The following is a 14,068-nucleotide window of genomic DNA, read 5'->3' on the forward strand; positions in this document are numbered from 1 at the left end:
TTGCTTTCTATTCAGTTTTAACCATACTTACAAATTTTTGTTATTAAAGTTTTACATAGATTATTTCATAGACTTTGGACAGAAAGGATTTGAAAATTCTGTTGTTGTCTCTGTGTTAAGGGAAACTAATAATTTAACCTAAGAAAATAACTCCTAACTAGCTATTAGAAATTTGAAAATTATACCTGTCAACATTTATACACTGTTTTATAATTTGTATACTTAACGTTTTAGTTTGTGCGGACATTTTGAGAAGTGTTTAAATAGTAGTCTTGGTATTTTAGAAGACAGCTATGCTATAAATTGTGATTTAGTAGATGGAAGTTAGTAAACATTACTTATGTAATTCTGTATCTGCTTATAGATTTTACTGCTTATCCTAACATCATGTGATTAGAAAATCCAGTGTGTTTCCTAGTATGATTTTTTTTTTGCCCCTGTTTCTCCAGGAGAAAAGTTGAAATTATGCATACCCACAGTCTTTTTACTCTTCTTGGAGAGAGGCTGATGTTGCATACAAACACTGTGACTGTCACCACGTACAACACACTTTATGAGGTAAAAACTTAAATGTGTGATGCTAATTTTAAATGTATGCAGTGGAAACCCTCTGTGATTGGAATAGCAGTTGGTCAGTTAATCTAAAAAGGCAGGAATCCTTAAAAAAAAAAAAAAAAGATGAACACATACTTACATTTTAAAATTTTTGTTTAAAACATATCCATGTACATTTATTTGCCAATCTTCTTACGTTGGGCCTAGGCATTTTCTTTGAGTATGGGTTGGCTGATGGGCTTTGCACAGTTTTTCTCACATAAATCACACCCATTATGCATTATTTATTCATTCTTTCCCTCCCCTTACCCTCCCCGCTTTTCCCTCTCTGTCTCTGATATGTAGCAACTACTAACATTAACCTAGAGTTGAGACTGGGATAAAATGTAGGTAAGAATTATTTGTAAAAATGGTATCTGGAGAAATTTTAGATCCCATCATCTCAATTCAGAAATCCTTTTCTTAATTATTTCTAACAGATGGCCATACAAATTGGGTTCATTATTTTCTGTGAAATGTGTGTACTACCTCATTTTAAATACCAGTAAAATATTAGGAATATTCTCTTATATTAACCTTCATTTTACTTTCCTGCAGCTAATTTTCAGAGGTCCTACTTCTTTTCTCTAGTGCAAAGATTAGCAAACTATAAGCACCTGTCTTTGTAGGGCCTTGAGCTAAGGATTGTTTTTATGTTTTTAAATGGTTGAAAGTAATCGAAAGAAAAATAATGTATGACATGTAAGCCTTATATGAAATTTAGATTACAGTGTCCATAAATAGTTCTGTAGGAACATAGCCATGCTCATTCCCTTACATATTGCCAATGGCTGCTTTTGCATTATAGTAGCTGAGTTGAGTACTTGCAACAGAGAACGTTTGTCATCTTTACATTGTTGCTCGGTACAATGCAGTAATTGGACAGTGTTTCACGTACCACCTGTATTGCCCAACCTAATATATATTTTTTAATAACAGTGTATATCCATCATGTCAAAACAAGAGAAAAGTGGACTTCACATCTCACACTTTAACATATACTGGAGCGTGGGTTATTTTGTTATAGATGTAGATAGCAAAACATTGTGACTGTTAATACAAGGAGACTCTAGTTGTGCAAAAAGCCATAGCAAATGTAAGTTTCAACATACGAATTTTGGGGGGCACAACAAACATTCAGTTTATAGTAGCAGGCTATATACGCTCTCTGTTGCAACTGCTCAGCTCTGCAGTTGTGGCTCAGAAGTGGCCATAGAAAATATGAATCAGATGAGTGTGGCTGTCTAATAAAACTGTACTTACAAAACGGTAGGCTGGATTTGACCTACAGGGCATAATTTTTTTACCTCTGTTTTTATATTCTCATCAGTAAATTTAAGAGTTGTTGCCCTTTAAATAAGGCTACTTTGTCTTTTTCATCTAAGCTTAATTTTCCTACTTTGTGTCGGTCATTCTTCAAATTACATGATTTGTAAACTTTACGCTCCAGAGTGCTGCTTTTTTAAAATTATAGTAATATTTTAGTATTGCTCCAATATTTTGCCTACAGAACTGAATAAGCACTAATAGAAAGGCCTATCCTATGCAGAGCATCTTTATTCTGATATTATTATATTTCCCTAATAATAGTAACTGCCTTTTTTGAGTACTTCCTATCATAATCCCCTTGGTAAGTACTTTACATACATTATCTCAAATCTTTACAATATTGCTATGAAGCTGGTATTTTTATTGCCTTTTTAAACAGACAAACTGAGGCTCACAGGTTAAATAATTTGCTCTATGTCATACCACTAATAAATGGTCATAAAATAGGCATTTCTCATAGTATATGTACGTAAGGCAAAAAATATCAGAATCTACCTTCAGCTGACAGTATTAAAGTCCTCCTCTGAATCAAAACTTTGCTGCCATATCAGATTAGGGTTCTGAATCTTAGTGTCAAATACTGATTAACTTGTATCTTTTTTTTTTTAAAACGTTTTTATTGGAGTATAATTGCTTTACAATGGTGTGTTAGTTTCTGCTTTATAACAAAGTGAATCAGTTATACATATATCCCCATATCTCTTCCCTCTTGGTTTAACTTGTATCTTTACCTTGGTTTTCTTACCTACTAATTGCTCTGGTCAATAATGCCTGTATATGTTTTTTAATCATTCTCTTTCCTCCACAAATTTCTGACCCTTGCTTGTTTTGACCTATTAGTGTTAATAGAGTAGAAAGTCTTTGTAGTCAATGAAACCTTACATTAAAATAAAAGTTCCACATAACATTATATGTTGAATTTGAAAGATCATCATGTGCTTGTAACCTTAAAATAAAATGTCCCATGTATATATACCTGCACATGTCATTCTCCTCGTCTTCCTGAAAAGTGGCTCAGCGGCAAGTGCAGCAGCGTCTGTACCACCATCTACGTTCATCGGCACTCTCTCAGTGTCCGGATTTTATCTCTGATTCCATAACTTAGGTGGAGAAAGTCAGGGGAAGTTTGGATCTTCTGATACTGGACGTTGGATATTGGATGTTGCAGAGATTTGGAAATAATGAAGGAACTAACTTTCAGGGCCTCCATCTGACCAATTTGGCAATAATGTAGGCTTTCAAAGTAGAAAAATAATCATGGTTCATTGGAATGAAGGGCCCTGAGTCAAGTATGATACTCTAAAAAGAAAAGTTAAGTGTACAAAAGGTCAAAAAAGAAAGATGGTTGAGGTATGATTGTTTAGCACTGTTGATTCCACAAAAAAGTAGAAAAGGACTTCAACAGATGGTTTACTACTACTAACAAATCAAATTGTAATATCAGTGACAGGATGGTGGATGACTAATTCTAGATCACCAAAGTTTAAAGACTGCATCATTTTGGAGAGTGGCATCTGGTTGTAAAAAATTTAAAACTCATCCCCAATGACCCCCCACCCCGCCAAAAAAAATGAAAACTCAAGTGATAGGTTCAAACTTAAATTCTCATCAAATAGTAAGTGAAATTTAACTAAAGAAAGAAAACTCAACTAACTTGAGTTTGATTTACTATGTGAACATCAACCAAGGCCTGTACCCCTAGCAAGAATTAGTTGGTTGATAACCTGCAGTTTGAAAGCTCATTTTATCTTCATTTTCTTTTTTGGTTTGAGGAAATGACGTTAAGTCCAAGCATTGTATCAGAACACATATTACTACAACTGTAGAAAGGTATAAATCAAGTACAGAGATAATAAAGAACTCTGTCAAACCTACCATACTGATAAATGATATTTTAGAATGTGTGGTTTTCACAAAGTGTTTGGAAGTTCAGTTATTGTAAAGATTATGTCACTGTGATCTTTAAAATTCTAAATCTGATAAGATGCCTATGATAAAATAAACAGTAAATATTAAAGGACAAAGTAATTTAGAGTTTTTAGCAGGATATGTCAGACAACATTGCATAAGCTTTGAAGATCTAAAAATCTATTTAAATTATTCTAAAAACAAAAAAAAAATTTAATTGAAAAAACATCCCTATCTCCTAGTTTCCTGAGGTGAATTTATTCTTATAGATCATATAATGAAATGAGTTGGCTTTAATGAATCCTCTTTGAAATTACTCAAGGCTATTCTTTATACAAATATTTTTTTGAGAATTATAATATTTGTAAAATTTGTATCTTACATTTTATTTGCTTTATTTTTACTTTGTTACTCCATCTCTAAATTATGGATTATTATGTTTTCTTAATGATTTGTAGCACTTCCTAATACACTTAAATTTTTTTGTTAGATTGTAGAATATGTCTCCTAAAGACAAAACTAGATTTTTCTATTTAATATACTTGTAGATCTGTCTGAACAACAATATATGATTATTGATCCAATGCTTTTTTTAAATATTGTGATATTAATTTTACTTTGTAGGTTTGGATTTACTATTTCTCTTTACATACTATTCCTATAATTCAGTTCAACACTTACCGTAGACAGAGGGAGTCAGGTATGGGATCTTGTCGTCTGAAGAGCTGTTTCCCATGGAAATAATGAACTGATTTTTTTAATGTATATTTTTTACTTTACCTTTTTCAGTAAGGGTATAACATTACTGGACACAGTTTTTTTTACAAAGGGGTAGTAACTTTTAAACCTTTAAGTATCTCATAATAAAACATTTTTTTCAAAATTATAGAATCTTATGTGTAGGTAGTATGTTAAATATCATCTTATTCAAACATTCTTTTCACAGATAAAGAAACCAAGAGTCAAAAAAGTAGTAGAGCTTGTCCAAACTGTATAAATACAAAGGTTTTCTGACCCCCTGAATATCTACAGCGGCAGTTGGATGTAACAGTGGGGTTAATAGTTTGCCATTTTAAGAAGTAAACCAGTACTATTCCTGTCTCATAAGTCGAGCCTACTAATCCAAAATGATTTATGCTTGATAAGTCCGGGAAGTCAGTAGGTCAGAGAGGAAGCTCCAGTAGCTCCTGCTTAAGCCTAAAGTCTTTCTGTGACCCATGAATTATGAGATAATACCATTTATAAAATAATGTTTAAATGTATAATGCTGGACTCAGATCTGTGTCCATAAATAGCATATTTATCAAGTTACCTCCATGATTTAATTCATTGTTTCCCAGCCCTGTCCAATATGATAGCCACTAGTCACATTTGGCTATTGAGCTTGTGTGAATTGAGATGTGTTATAAGGGTTAAATACACATTGGATTTCATGTCCGTATCTGGCTCTGAACCCTCCATCCTATTTTGTTATGGTGCGGGGACAGGGTTAATTTCCTATGCATGTCTCTAACCAAGTCCAGTCAAACTTCATGGCCCATCTTGAATCCTATCCTTTCATTAAGTGTTTACATCTACATTCATCTCTCCTTGTCTTCTTATTTATTTCCCTCCCCCTCTTTTAAAACTCACATAGGTTCTTTTTTTTTTTTAAACATCTTTATTGGAGTATAATTGCTTTACAATGGTGTGTTAGTTTCTGCTTTATAATGAAGTGAATCAGTTATACATATACATATGTTCCCATATCTCTTCCCTCTTGCGTCTCTCTCCCTCCCATCCTCCTTATCCCACCTCTCCAGGCGGTCACAAAACACTGATCTCCCTGTACTATGCGGCTGCTTCCCACTAGCTATCTATTTTACGTTTGGTAGTGTGTATATGTCCATGCCACTCTCTCACTTTGTCACAGCTTACCCTTCCCCCTCCCCATATCCTCAAGTCCATGCTCTAGTAGGTCTGTGTCTTTATTCAGATTGAGCCTGTCTCCTCAATATTGATTAAATAATTTTTTCTAGAAATATAGTTCTATCTAGCAACTATGTTTCCCATTTCAAACATGTAGCAGAATGTTGGCACATAACTGGTTCTTATAAATACATGCTGAATTGAATTTCCAAATATATTTTTGTAATTAAACTCATATTTATATAAACTATGACATATAGTTTTCAAAACACTTTTACATATAGAGCCCTATTTGATCCTCCTACTAGCTTTATTAGATAGGCAAGGCAGTTATTACCCTCATTCTTAGATGATCAAATAGGGGTTTAAAAGGACAACAATATAAAACTGAAGGTTCTTTGAGATAAATTTTGTTTTCTGTACAATGAGCTTTCTCCTTTTTGGGGTGAAAAAGTTTTGACAGTTCTGTATCATGGAAGAGTATGGCATAGTCTTTTCCAAGCTTGTCTGCAGTTGTTTTGAATCTCGGCATTTGTAACCAGAATTCTTGGGATCTTGATGACTGGGCTGTAGGTCTACACCAGGACTTTTCGGGCAGGTTGGTATGAAAACTCCTTGTAGGCATATACCAACCACCGATTGTTCTTTGGCATATGGTTTTCAAAGAAATTTTTATCCCTTTTGTCAGGTCCAACTGATGAGTAGTGCATGTCTCTAGTGCTCTGTTCAGAAAATTCTGAGGCACTGTTTAAACAAGGAAGTGTTTGTTTCAGTAAAAGTATGGCAGTGAAGAAAGGGGTATTTGTGCCCTATATTTATCATTTTAATAATAGTAGGTTAGTTTTTATTTCAAGTCAATACCTTTTTGATATACATTCTTAATACACCTAAGTAAATGTCCTTCCTTTTTTTTTTTTTTTAAGTCTGAGCAGAAAGGTAAGAAAAATGCCACTGCTGGATGTCATGATCTTTTTCTAATCTGAAAGGATCATACCTGTCTCTTGATTAATTTACTCTCCATCCCCAACTTTTTCACAAGTAGCTATGTACAACTAAGCCTCAACTAAGTTTTATAGTCTCCTCAAAGATTTTGTATCTTACTTCCGGTTAAACTATTTAAAAAGTTTCATTCAGAACTTAGCATGTTAACCTACACAGGAAGTTAAATCATAATATAAAATGATATCTTTATTAAGTATAATCTCATTGGATTTTTAATATATGGAAAAATAGAGGTAAACACAGGCTGTATAGCCTGAAATACAGTAAAGAGTCATATATCCATATTTTATATATAATTAAGTTATTCATTCTTAAATGTAACAAATGTTTATTGACTGCTGGCAGTGTGTTAGGCACTTTGCTAATTGCTAGGAATGTAACAGTGAAAAAGATGTATAAGAATCCTGTACTCATAGAGCCTGGGTGTTGGTGGAAAAATTAGTAAATGGTTTAGAGTCTGTCTTTCCTTTATTTGGTCAACTTTTGTCATTTTTTGTTATTTGAAAGAAGTTTAAAAAAAAACTCATTGGTAAATGACAATGAGCCACATTTTTTATAAAGATTTTTCCCATATCACACTTCACTTGACGTTATTAGGACCCAGGCTCAGACATTATTTTCTTAGTTTTTTTTTTAATTAATGATGAAATAACAGTCAAATGTTTACAGTTCACAACTTAAAAGTATTAAAGATGTACACTGAAAAGTGATTTCAAACAGAGTTAATTCTTGGAGCTCCTAATTAATCTTTCCTTCTATAGATATTGGTCCTGGTTTTTTCTTTATCTGTAAAAATCTGAAGACTATAGAATTAAAGAGTTTAGAAGTATGTGGAATTCACTAGAAGACCCTTAGAAGAGATGCTTCTTTTGATTTGAACAAATTGACATTTTTTTTTTGCAGAGTCTTTGTATATCTATAATTTGCAATTATAATTTATTTCTAAATGAAATTCAAATTCTTCATCTTTCAGATTTTGACAGAGCAAGTATGTACTCAAGTTGTACACAAACCACATCCAGAGCCAGATTCTACAGTGAAAATTCAGAATCCAAGTGAGCAAACCAGCAGTTCTTTATTGTAATGCAGTAGTAACATGTAACATGGTAACATGTGAAAATAAATCAAAACTAAATCAGAACTTTTGCTAACCACCTCAGTCGGTATGGCGTTCACATAGTTTCATTTATGACACTTACAACTCACCTACCATTGTGCTAAGCATTTAGTAGAAAATCAGTAAATAGTTTTTGAGCAGAAGATATGATGTAGTTATAAATCTTTACTATAACTTTTTTGTTCATTTGCAGTGATTCTTAAGGTGGTGGCAACTTTGTTAAAAAACTCTACACCAAGTGCAGAACTGATGGAAGTTCGTCGTTTGTTTTTATCTGATATGATAAAACTTTTCAGTAACAGCCGGGAGAATAGAAGGTGAGCAGTTTGAATACTATAACAAAACTTTATTTCCTAACTAATCTTATTTTCTCTCCTTTATTTTCAGTCTCTTTCAAAGAAAAAATTTTCAAATCTTTCCTATTTTGCTAAATACTTTCAATCATTAGAAAAGGCATTTGTTTCTTTTATATAATCTGCATACTTTTATTTATTTTTATATGATTTTATTTAACTTTATGGTTATTATATTTTAACTGTATATATAAACATAAATATCCAAAAATCCTTATTTAAAATATACCATCCCTTTTCCTGATAACTGTCTACTACCAACAGTAGTTTAAATGTAATGATGTTGGATTTGCTGAGATCATCTATGCTTTTCTCAGCTTGGTCTGATAACTGATTATTGTCATGCATTCTAAAGCTGGTTAGCTAGGACATGGGGTACAGTATGAAGCCGTGGTTGCTGCATGAGTCTTAAATTTAACAGCTACTGATTGAATGTCTGCCATGTATAAAGCACTGTGCTACACAGATTGTCTTGGTGTACAGTCTTAGTGCAATTCAGTTGGAAAGGTAACAGTGAAGTGATGATTAATTTCTAATATGTTAAGTGCCTTGTGAGTGCTACATGTGAGGAGGGAGTAGCGAAACAATAGCTAAATCTCACTAGGAGAGTTGGGAGAGCAATTTTAAATGATGATATGGATTTTTCCAAGTAGAAGAATGGGAAAAGTCATTCCAGGTTAAATATTAAACATGCAGAATGACTGTATACGTTGCTTTATCTAAGTCAGATCATATTTTCACTATTCATCTCAACTTCAAAATAGTAAATTCTAATATAATTTAGGAATTTTTAATGATTTTTCCCCCCACTAGATGCTTATTGCAGTGTTCAGTGTGGCAGGATTGGATGTTTTCTCTTGGCTATATCAATCCTAAAAATTCTGAGGAACAGAAGATTACGGAGATGGTCTACAATATCTTCCGGATTCTTTTGTATCATGCAATCAAATATGAATGGGGAGGCTGGAGAGTTTGGGTGGATACTCTCTCAATAGCCCATTCCAAGGTAACAAGGGATTTAACATTTTACATCATCAGGATTTCAGCTGTGGATTAAATGCCTGTAGACACTCATCTGGTGCCATCTTGTGGGCATCTTGCGTTATGGCTGATTCCTTTATGCCAATTTTCTTTCTTTTCCGTTCTTGTTTTTCTCTCTCGGTTCATACACTTTTAAAGCTTGAAGTATTTTAGGGACCCTATAATTGAAACTTCAGGTTTATAAATTAGGAAGTTTTCACTCTCGAGGCACCCTCCACATACGTTTTCTAGCAGTTCTGAGAGCTGGCGTCTGAGCCTTTTAACCCAGACATCCCTACTGGTTCTTACTCATGAATCGGAGTCTTATATATACTTTTAAAGCCTTTTTAAAGTAATCAGAACTTGTTTTTATTTCCAAATGAATAATAAATACATTTAAAGTATTTAAGTTTAGTGTTGTTTTTAATTGCATTATCTTTAATGATAAGAATCTATATGTTTGTTTATATTTTAAATATGGTCTGGTTTTTGGTAAAAGGAAGTAGTCAATTAAAATTTAGAGTATATACACCTTAGATTCTGGAAATTCAGAGTTAATATATCTCATCTTGTGGTGTCATAGGAAAAGGATGTGTGTCAGAAGTTGTTGGCTTTTGATTCAGTCTATGCCACAATTCAGTTTCGTGGCATTAGGAAACTCATTTAATCCTTTTGTGCAGAAAAATGTTTTTAAAGATGCAGATAGTAAATATTTTAGACTTTGTGGGCTGTATAGCCTCTGACGCAACTACTCAACTCTGTCATGCAGTATGAAAATAGCCATGGACAATATGTAAAGAATGAACATGGCTGTGTTCTAATAAAATTTTATTTACCAAAACAGGTGATAAGCAGATTTGACCCATGAACCATAGTTTACCAACCCTGCTTTTGGGACTTGATTTCCTTTTCTGTAAAATAAGGGGGTTTTATATTAAGATAATCTTCAGAGAAAGGTCCCTCAACCTAAAATTCTGTCATAGTATCATTTAAATATCAATATCATATGTGTCTATAGGAAGGATTTTGAACTTTTTAAAATTTTAAAGACCTTTTATTTCTGTTACAAGTTTACATTTTATAATATATTGGCACCTCACTTTTTTTGTTGTTGTTGTGGTGGTACGCGGGCCTCTCACTGTTGTGGCCTCTCCCGTGGCGGGGCACAGGCTCCGGATGCGCAGGCTCCCCGGCCATGGCTCACGGGCCTAGCTGCTCTGCGGCATGTGGGATCTTCCCGGTCCGGGGCACGAACCCGTGTCCCCTGCCTCAGCAGGCAGGCTTTCAACCACTGCGCCACCAGGGAAGCCCTGGCACCTCACTTTTATCATTGCACTAATAAGTTTGAAAATAGTATTTTATAGAGAAACTCATTGCAAATCTTTGTGCAATAAATATATATTGATTATTCCTAACTATATACTGATTATTCCTAAACAAGCCTATATAAAAGTAACAAACTAAAGTAGCCTATATAAAGATAAAATTGTAAAGTTTTAACATTTTATAACTATGTATTTATAGGTATGTGTTGTCTTTTTTTACCTCACTTGTTGCAATAGTCACGCATATGAGTCATAGAAAAATGATGAGTAATAGTACTTTGGATATTGTATATTATTAGCCAGTTCTCTGTTTTAGCTCAAATAACCCGAATATGTCAGAGTTCAGCTGGCATATTAGCTAGGGTAACATTGAAATACTTCACCTAAAAGAAAATACCATTTTATTTAAAAAACTTTAATAATGCTAGTTTACCTGTGTTTTTGGACAAGGCATATAATAAGTCATATATGACTATTTTGATGCTATTCCAGTTACTTGATGAAGCTAAGCATTTGTTTTAGGATTAATATGCACTGTGTTTGAAATCTAAAATTATTTGCATCATTTTTGCTATTATTATCATAATTTTATTTATGTCATTTTTTTCTTCTTAATATATACAAAATGCCTTAATGTTTTCTTTATCCATTCCTAAGGTCACTTATGAAGCACATAAGGAATACCTAGCTAAAATGTATGAAGAATATCAGAGACAAGAGGAGGAAAACATTAAAAAGGGAAAGAAAGGGAATGTGAGCACCATCTCTGGTCTCTCATCACAGACAACAGGAGCAAAAGGTGGAATGGAAATTCGAGAGATAGAAGACCTTTCACAAAGCCAGAGCCCAGAAAGTGAGACAGATTACCCTGTCAGCACAGACAATAGAGACTTACTCATGTCAACAAAAGTGTCAGATGATATTCTTGGAAATTCAGATAGACCGGGAAGTGCTGTACACGTGGAAGTGCACGATCTTTTAGTTGATATAAAAGCAGAGAAAGTGGAAGCAACAGAAGTGAAGCTTGATGATATGGATTTATCACCAGAAACTTCAGTAGGTGCAGAGAATGGTGCTCTTGTGGAGGTTGGATCTTTGTTGGGTAATGTATACAGTGCTGCTGTCGAGAAACTCCAGAACAATGTACATGGAAGTGTTGGTATCATTAAAAAAAATGAGGAAAAGGATAACGGTCCATTGATAACATTAGCAGATGAGAAGGATGAACTTCCCAACAGTAGCACATCATTTCTCTTTGATAAAATACCCAAACAGGAGGAGAAACTCCTTCCTGAACTTTCTAGCAATCACATTATTCCGAATATTCAGGACACACAAGTACATCTTGGTGTTGGTGATGATCTTGGATTGCTTGCTCACATGACCGGTAGTGTAGACTTAACTTGTACATCAAGCATAATAGAAGAAAAAGAGTTCAAAATCCATACAACTTCAGACGGAATGAGCAGTATTTCTGAAAGAGACTTAGCATCATCATCTAAAGGGTTAGAGTATGCTGAAATGACTGCTACGACTCTGGAAACTGAATCTTCTGGTAGCAGAATTGTACCAAATATTGATGCAGGAAGTGTAATTTCAGACACTGAGAGATCTGATGATGGCAAAGAATCAGGAAAGGAAATCCGTAAAATCCAGACCACTGCTACAACGCAAGTAAGTCATCCTACATGTGTTCTGAAGATGCATTGAATAGATACAGAGTTGTTAGCACCAAAGCAGAGTAATTTCTTACCAGTCACTCCATGTTTATATTTAATTATGATAGCATAATAATTTATGGAATTGAGTAGTATGGTTCTATATATAAAAGAAATTTAAAATACCTGAATCATATATCCAACTCTGCCACATTCTGTCTGTGTAACTTTGCTCAACCTCTCTGGGCCTGAATTTTCTCATACAGTGCAAGAGGTTGTACCAGATTGAAATATGACCTTTAAGGTCTCTACCAGTTTGAACATTTTATGGCTCTGTGACTACATTTACACATTTGTATTCGAGATCTTCATTCTGAATACTTGATTAATTTTAACCTTTTGAGCTTCAGGCCCAACCCTGTTCTGTGGATTATAGAAAAGAGGACTTGGAGCCCAGATTGAACTGATAAATGAAATGAAGGGGAAGGGAAAAGGGAACTGTTATTTATCAAGTGCCTACTATGTTCCAGGCACTGTGCTATATGTTATCAGATTTAATACTCACAACAACCCTGTGAGGTAGGTAATATGGCTGAGAAAATTTGGAATTATTAACAGTGAGAATTTTCTTTATAGCCACATGGATAGGGATTCGTATGAGAAAATTAGAGATTCTCAGGCTTGGTGGTGAGGAAATGTTAGTGCTGCAGTTTGGGCCTCACCATACTAAAGCTAAAAACAGATGATGTTTTCTGATATGAATTTTAATTGTTGAGCACTGAGTTTATACTTATTTTCTAGACTAGATAATACCTTATGGTTAAGAACTGAAGAAAACTTTTACCCTTTATGACTTGTTTTTTGTTGTTGTTGCCTCGGTTTTTCCATTCACCTTTTTTTTTTTTTTTTTTTTTTTTTTTTTGCGGTACACGGGCCTCTCACTGTTGTGGCTTCTCCCGTTGCGGAGCACAGGCTCCGGACGCGCAGCCCCAGCGGCCATGGCTCGCGGGCCCAGCCGCTCCGAAGCATGTGGGATCTTCCCGGACCGGGGCACAAACCCGCGTCCCCTGCATCGGCAGGCGGACTCTCAACCACTGCGCCACCAGGGAAACCCTCCATTCACCTTTTAATGTCATCAAAGAATCATTTAACATGTGTCCATTAGAGTTAGGTTACAGAGAGTAAACCATACCTCACTAGTGTCTTTGTACTCAGAATCTTTGAAAATATATTCTGTGTGTGGAAAAGATATATATTTTTTTCTCTACTAAATACTGCCATTTCCATTTTTGTGGCAGTTGTGTTACAGTGATAATTGGCGGGGGATGGAAATACTGAATTAAGTCCAGGTTTAAAATAAAGGAAAGCATGGTGCATTGTTTACTGAGCATAATAATCTCTAGGCTTGCCTGGTTTTCACTCAAAGTTCACAGGCATTTATCTGGTTTTCTAACATAGAAAAGGCATTTATTTTTCTAAATCGAAGTATTTTGAGTGAAATAGACTTTGAAGTTAACTTGCATCTGTACAAGTAATATTTCTTTTAATCTTGTGTTTCTAATTACAATTAGTTGATGACATATACCCAGTATTCTTCGCTTTGAGTATAGGCTCACTTTTATAAGGAAGAAATGTGGTCTAATGTAAAGACTCATAAAGAGGGCTAGAGAGGATCTGGTTTTCAATGTGAACTTTGGTGTTAAACTTAAGTATTAGGTTACCTTGCCTAGTTTCTGAGGCAGCAAAATAAAAATAATAATAATAGCCTTTTCTTCTCAAAAAGGTTCCTGTGCAGGGAATCACCAGGTGAATAATAAATGTAAAATATACTAACCTACTAAAGTCATATGCAAA

At 34.2% G+C, this 14,068-nt stretch overlaps 1 protein-coding gene across 4 annotated transcripts in view; it reads left to right on the top strand.

The window, feature by feature from the left end:
* Nucleotides 1–14,068, top strand: part of NBEA (neurobeachin) — a 618,385-nt gene that overhangs the window by 175,925 nt on the left and 428,392 nt on the right. For all 4 annotated transcript variants that reach the window (XM_065896024.1, XM_065896027.1, XM_065896028.1 and 1 more), the window contains exons 18-22: nt 450–558; nt 7,715–7,796; nt 8,052–8,175; nt 9,025–9,217; nt 11,214–12,230. In XM_065896024.1, coding sequence (XP_065752096.1) covers nt 450–558; nt 7,715–7,796; nt 8,052–8,175; nt 9,025–9,217; nt 11,214–12,230 — 1,525 coding nt within the window. The remainder of the gene's footprint in view (nt 1–449; nt 559–7,714; nt 7,797–8,051; nt 8,176–9,024; nt 9,218–11,213; nt 12,231–14,068) is intronic.

Source organism: Phocoena phocoena, chromosome 18 (genome assembly GCF_963924675.1).
Source record: "Phocoena phocoena chromosome 18, mPhoPho1.1, whole genome shotgun sequence".
NCBI lineage: Eukaryota > Metazoa > Chordata > Mammalia > Artiodactyla > Phocoenidae > Phocoena > Phocoena phocoena.